This window comes from Xenopus laevis, chromosome 8L (genome assembly GCF_017654675.1).
Source record: "Xenopus laevis strain J_2021 chromosome 8L, Xenopus_laevis_v10.1, whole genome shotgun sequence".
Taxonomy (NCBI): Eukaryota; Metazoa; Chordata; class Amphibia; order Anura; family Pipidae; genus Xenopus; species Xenopus laevis.
In genome coordinates, this window is record NC_054385.1 from 21993003 (window position 1) to 22000349 (window position 7347).

Here is a 7347-nt window from a genome sequence, read left to right on the forward strand (position 1 = left end):
AGAAAAAACGGCAAAGCCTTCTTCATTTCCATATCGGTCAAAGTTGACCAATCACAAGAGGACTTTCCAATCCAGGTCAAACACTGCCTGTCAACAACATAGCCCTTTGCCTAGACTCTATGACAATTTGACATTGCCGCTATCCCGTAATACCATAGGGAGAGAAAAAACGGCAAAGTCTTCTTCATTTCCATATCAGTCAAAGTTGACCAATCACAAGAGGACTTTCCAATCCATGTTAAAGACTGCCTGTCAAACAACATAGCCTTTTGCCTACTATAGATTCCTCCTTGCCATACAAAGAATAGAAAGACCCACAGCCTTCTATGACAAGAGCTGTCAGTCCCATATCCCTTTGCCTAGGCTCTATGGCAAATTAGCCATTGCCTAAGCACTCCCCTGATAAAATCTAACATTCCAACACATAGACATGTGTTGACCTGTGCCTAGTAAGGCTCAACTTCCCTATCCCGTAATACCATAGGGAGAGAAAAAACGGCAAAGTCTTCTTCATTTCCATATCGGTCAAAGTTGACCAATCACAAGAGGACTTTCCTATGCAGGTCAAAGACTGCCTGTCAACGACAAAGCCCTTTGCCTAGACTCTATGACAATTTGATATTGCGGCTATCCCGTAATACCATAGGGAGAGAAAAAACTGCAAAGTCTTCTACATTTCCATATCGGTCAAAGTTGACCAATCACAAGAGGACTTTCCAATCCATGTTAAAAACATCCTGTCAAACAACACAGCCTTTTGCCTACTATAGATTCCTCCTTGCCATATAAAGAATAGGAAGACCCACAGCCTTCTATGACATGAGCTGTCAGTCCCATATCCCTTCGCCTAGGCTCTATGGCAAATTAGCCATTGCCTAAACACTCCCATGATAAAATCTAACATTCCAACACATAGACATGTGTTGACCTGTGCCTAGTAAGCCTCAACTTCCCTATCCCGTAATACCATATGGAGAGAAAAAAACTGAAAAGTCTTCTTCATTTCCATATCGGTCAAAGTTGACCCAATCACAAGAGGACTTTCCAATCCAGGTCAAAGACTGCCTGTCAACAACATAGCCCTTTGCCTAGACTCTATGACAATTTGACATTGCCGCTATCCCGTAATACCATAGGGAGAGAAAAAACTGCAAATATTTCTTCATTTCCATATCGGTCAAAGTTGACCAATCACAAGAGGACTTTCCAATCCAGGTCAAATACTGCCTGTCAACATCATAGCCCTTTGCCTAGACACTATGACAATTTGACATTGCCGCTATCCCGTAATACCATAGGGAGAGAAAAAATGGCAAAGTCTTCTTCATTTCCATATCGGTCAAAGTTGACCAATCACAAGAGGACTTTCCAATCCATGTTAAAGACTGCCTGTCAAACAACATAGCCTTTTGCCTACTATAGATTCCTCCTTGCCATACAAAGAATAGGAAGACCCACAGACTTCTATGACAAGAGCTGTCAGTCCCATATCCCTTTGCCTAGGCTCTATGGCAAATTAGCCATTGCCTAAGCACTCCCATGATAAAATCTAACATTCCAACACATGGACATGTGATGACCTGTGCCTAGTAAGCCTCAACTTCCCTATCCCGTAATACCATAGGGAGAGAAAAAACGGCAAAGTCTTCTTCATTTCCATATCGGTCAAAGTTGACCAATCACAAGAGGACTTTCCAATCCAGGTCAAAGTCTGCCTGTCAAGAACATAGTCCTTTGCCTAGACTCTATGACAATTTGACATTGCCGCTATCCCGTAATACCATTGGGAGAGAAAAAACGGCAAAGTCTTCTTCATTTCCATATCGGTCAAAGTTGACCAATCACAAGAGGACTTTCCAATCCAGGTCAAAGACTGCCTGTCAACAACATAGCCCTTTGCCTAGACTCGATGACATTTTGACATTGCCGCTATCCCGTAATACCATAGGGAGAGAAAAAACGGCAAAGTTTTCTTCATTTCCATATCGGTCAAAGTTGACCAATCACAAGAGGACTTTCCAATCCAGGTCAAAGACTGCCTGTAAACAACATAGCCCTTTGCCTAGACTCTATGACAATTTGACATTGCCGCTATCCAGTAATACCATAGGGAGAGAAAAAACGGCAAAGTCTTCTTCATTTCCATATCGGTCAAAGTTGACCAATCACAAGAGGACTTTCCAATCAAGGTCAAAGACAACCTGTCAACAACATAGCCTTTTGCCTACTATAGATTCCTCCTTGCCATACAAAGAATAGGAAGACCAACAGCCTTCTATGACAAGAGCTTCCAGTCCCATATCCCTTTGGCTAGGCTCTATGGCAAATTAGCCATTGCCTAAGCATTCCCATGATAAAATCTAACATTCCAACACATGTACATGTGTTGACCTGTGCCTAGTAGGCCTCAACTTCCCTATTCCGTAATACCATAGGGAGAGAAAAAACGGCAAAGTCTTCTTCATTTCCATATCGGTCAAAGTTGACCAATCACAAGAGGACTTTCCAATCCATGTTAAAGACTGTCTGTCAACAACATAGCCCTTTGCCTAGACTCTATGACAATTTGACATTGCCGCTATCCCATAATACCATAGGGAGAGAAAAAACGGCAAAGTCTTCTTCATTTCCATATCGGTCAAAGTTGACCAATCACAAGAGGACTTTCCAATCCATGTTAAATACTGCATTTCAAACAATATAGCCTTTTGCCTACTATAGATTCCTCCTTGCCATACAAAAAATAGGAAGACCCACAGCCTTATATGACAAGAGCTGTCAGTCAGATATCCCTTTGCCTAGGCTCTATGGCAAATTAGCCATTGCCAAAGCACTCCCATGATAAAATCTAACATTCCAACACATAGACATGTGTTGACCTGTGCCTAGTAAGCCTCAACTTCCCTATCCCGTAATACCATAGGGAGAGAAAAAATGGCAAAGTCTTCTTCATTTCCATATCGGTCAAAGTTGACCAATCACAAGAGGACTTTCCAATCCGGGTCAAAGACTGCCTGTCAACAACATAGCCCTTTGCCTAGACTCTATGACAATTTGACATTGCCGCTATCCCGTAATACCATAGGGAGAGAAAAAACGGCAAAGTCTTCTTCATTTCCATATCGGTCAAAGTTGACCAATCACAAGAGGACTTTCCAATCCCGGTCAAAGACTGCCTGTCAACAACATAGCCCTTTGCCTAGACTCTATGACAATTTGACATTGCCGCTATCCCGTAATACCATAGGGAGAGAAAAAACGGCAAAGTCTTCTTCATTTCCTTATCGGTCAAAGTTGACCAATCACAAGAGGACTTTCCAATCCATTTTAAAGACTGCCTGTCAACAACATAGCCCTTTGCCTAGGCTCTATGACAATTTGATATTGCCGCTATCCCGTATACCATAGGGAGAGAAAAAACTGCAAAGTCTTCTTAATTTTCATATCGGTCAAAGTTGACCAATCACAAGAGGACTTTCCAATCCATGTTAAAGACTGCCTCTCAAACAACATAGCCTTTTTCCTACTATAGATTCCTCCTTGCCATACAAAGAATAGGAAGACCCACAGCCTTCTATGACAAGAGCTGTCAGTCCCATATCCCTTTGCCTAGGCTCTATGGCAAATTAGCCATTGCAAAAGCACTCCCATGATAAAATCTAACATTCCAACACATAGACGTGTGTTGACCTGTGCCTAGTAAGCCTCAACTTCCCTATCCCGTAATACCATAGGGAGAGAAAAATGGCAAAGTCTTCTTCATTTCCATATCGGTCAAAGTTGACCAATCACAAGAGGACTTTCCAATACAGGTCAAAGACTGCCTGTCAACAACATAGCCCTTTGCCTAGACTCTATGACAATTTGACATTGCCGCTATCCCGTGATATCATAGGGAGAGAAAAAACGGCAAACTCTTCTTTGACAAGAGCTTTCAGTCCCATATCCCTTTGCCTAGGCTCTATGGCAAATTAGCCATTGCCTAAGCACTCCCATGATAAAATCTAACATTCCAACACATGGACATGTGTTGACCTGTGCCTAGTAAGCCTCAACTTCCCTATCCCGTAATACCATAGGGAGAGAAAAAACGGCAAAGTCTTCTTCATTTCCATATCGGTCAAAGTTGACCAATCACAAGAGGACTTTCCAATCCAGGTCAAAGTCTGCCTGTCAAGAACATAGTCCTTTGCCTAGACTCTATGACAATTTGACATTGCCGCTATCCCGTAATACCATAGGGAGAGAAAAAACGGCAAAGTCTTCTTCTTTTCCATATCAGTCAAAGTTGACCAATCACAAGAGGACTTTCCAATCCATGTTAAAGACTGCCTGTCAAACAACATAGCCTTTTGCCTACTATAGATTCATCCTTGCCATACAAAGAATAGGAAGATCCACAGCCTTCTATGACAAGAGCTGTCAGTCCCATATCCCTTTGCCTAGGCTCTATGGCAAATTAGCCATTGCCGGTTTCGGTTTTTATCAGTAATAAAGTATCAAGTAGGAAAAAAACCCACAATTACTTTACAACATCACGTGAAAACAATATTTATTCTTTTTAAATAAAAATATACAACAACAACAAAAAAGAAAAACTTTTATTTTACTCCTTTACTTCAATCTTCGGATGTAGTCCAAGATATGAAATCTCAGAAATTCCTCCGAAGTATTTTCAAAATCCACATCTGCTCGCAATGCCGCTGTTTCCTCTTCCGTCCAGCTGTCAATATATTCTTTAATAGCATAGTCAGGTTTGCATTTATATTGTCTAAACAAAATCTCACCTCTTGTCTGGACCCTCTTCTGTTCACTCTCTTTTGGAACTGGGAGTTGCACTTTTGGAACTGGGGGTTGCACTTTTGGAACTGGGGGTTGCACTTTTGGAACTGGGGGTTGCACTTTTGGAACTGGGGGTTGCACTTTCACCTCCACTTGTGAACTTTCAGTTTTCCTTTTCTTCTTTTCCTTTTTTGAAGAGTCTGGCCTCTTCACAGCCAGACTTTCCACCTGTAAAGCAATGGCTTCCAGACCACTCACCCCTGGGTCCTCAAGGAGCATTTGCACCTGTTCCGGATCCCCGGACTCACCAGATGAGATTTCCTCCTGACTCACAGTTTTACTCCTTTTTGGACACGTTGAATACAGGTGACCTACTTGAAAGCATAAATTACACTTTTTAGGGTGAACACAGTCTTTCGACTCATGAGTAGACTCACCACAGTTTCCACAATCTTTGCAGTTTTCGGCTGTATGACCATACGCACGACATCTTCGACAAAAAACCGGCATGCCTGAGAAATGGCAGTCTAAATTGATGCCTCCCAACTTAAACCTAGCTGGAGGTAACTTGCCTTTCTTGAATTTTGCCTTGAATTTCACCTTTGATGTCCAGATTCCGACCTCACTTAGAATTTTGCCTGAAAAAGTAAATTTTTCACAAAACTGATTAAGCACAGTCTCTACCTCCTTTATACTCACGAAAGGAGAGTACGACTTCACCACCAAGATGACTTCCTCCTGCGAAATGTGAGGAAACACCCTGTATCCACGTAGCCGAGCATCTTCACGATTTCCTTCCAGAATCTTTAAGAAACTCAAAAAGATACCTTCTCCATTGAAAGTCACATCGTATACTCCTCGTCGCGGATAATCTTGAATCGCCAGGATCTCCGTCTTCCTGACATGACCGAATTCCCCGAGGATGGCTTCAACGATGTAGCGCAGCTTACTTTCTCCTTCGATCACCTCTTCCACCACGACACGAACCGAATTCTTCAGCTTAGCGAAGCTTGGAACGACATCTTCGCCAGTGTCCATGTTCTCAACGACACGCTTCCAGTTTTCACTGAAGTGTTCAATCTCTTGCACTCCCGGTTTCCCCCTTGGCTTAGGGTTTCCACCGGAGTGAACGATCGCCTCTCGTTGCCTGGAATCGTGTGCCCTTATAAGGACACACACCCTCCAGGCACCCAATGGCCAAGACACTAGCTGTTCCCCGAAGGTACTACACTTGATCTTAGCCAAAAGACCGAGAAGCGATCCAGGAATGTCAGTTTATGATATAATCTAACATTCCAGCACATAGACATGTGTTGACCTGTGCCTAGTAAGCCTCAACTTCCCTATCCCGTAATACCATAGGGAGAGAAAAAACGGCAAAGTCTTCTTCATTTCCATATCAGTCAAAGTTGACCAATCACAAGAGGACTTTCCAATCCAGGTCAAAGACTGCCTGTCAACAATATAGCCCTTTGCCTAGACTCTATGACAATTTGACATTGCCGCTATCCCGTAATACCATAGGGAGAGAAAAAACAGCAAAGTCTTCTTCATTTCCATATCGGTCAAAGTTGACCAATCACAAGAGGACTTTCCAATCCAGGTCAAAGACTGCCTGTAAACAACATAGCCCTTTGCCTAGACTCTATGACAATTTGACATTGCCGCTATCCCGTAATACCATAGGGAGAGAAAAAACAGCAAATATTTCTTCATTTCCATATCGGTCAGAGTTGACCAATCACAAGAGGATTTTCCAATCCAGGTCAAAGACTGCCTGTCAACATCATAGCCCTTTGCCTAGACTCTATGACAATTTGACATTGCCGCTATCCCGTAATACCATAGGGAGAGAAAAAATGGCAAAGTCTTCTTCATTTCCATATCGGTCAAAGTTGACCAATCACAAGAGGACTTTCCAATCCATGTTAAAGACTGCCTGTCAAACAACATAGCCTTTTGCCTACTATAGATTCATCCTTGCCATACAAAGAATAGGAAGATCCACAGCCTTCTATGACAAGAGCTGTCAGTCCCATATCCCTTTGCCTAGGCTCTATGGCAAATTAGCCATTGCCTAAGCACTCCCATGATAAAATCTAACATTCCAACACATGGACATGTGTTGACCTGTGCCTAGTAAGCCTCAACTTCCCTTTCCCGTAATACCATAGAGAGAGAAAAAACGGCAAAGTCTTCTTCATTTCCATATCGGTTAAAGTTGACCAATCACAAGAGGACTTTCCAATCCAGATCAAAGACTGCCTGTCAACAACATAGCCCTTTGCCTAGACTCTATGACAATTTGACATTGCCGCTATCCCGTAATACCATAGGGAGAGAAAAACAGCAAAGTCTTCTTCATTTCCATATCGGTCAAAGTTGACCAATCACAAGAGGACTTTCCAATCAAGGTCAAAGACTGCCTGTCAACAACATAGCCTTTTGCCTACTATAGATTCCTCCTTAACATACAAAGAATAGGAAGACCAACAGCCTTCTATGACAAGAGCTGCCAGTCCCATATCCCTTTGGCTAGGCTCTATGGCAAATTAGCCATTGCCT

At 42.6% G+C, this 7347-nt stretch overlaps 1 protein-coding gene across 1 annotated transcript; it reads right to left on the reverse strand.

Moving 5' to 3' along the window:
- Positions 1–4572: 4572 nt before the first annotated feature.
- LOC121396897 lies at positions 4573–6024 on the reverse strand. Its single transcript, XM_041572511.1, has one exon. The coding sequence runs from the start codon at positions 5818–5820 to the stop codon at positions 4615–4617; it is 1206 nt and encodes a 401-aa protein (XP_041428445.1). The 5' UTR covers positions 5821–6024; the 3' UTR covers positions 4573–4614.
- Positions 6025–7347: the final 1323 nt, after the last annotated feature.

What these genes read in the sequence shown, in the direction of transcription:
- LOC121396897 (XM_041572511.1), bottom strand. Translation starts at nt 5,820, where the DNA reads ATGGACACTGGCGAAGATGTCGTTCCAAGCTTCGCTAAGCTGAAGAAT.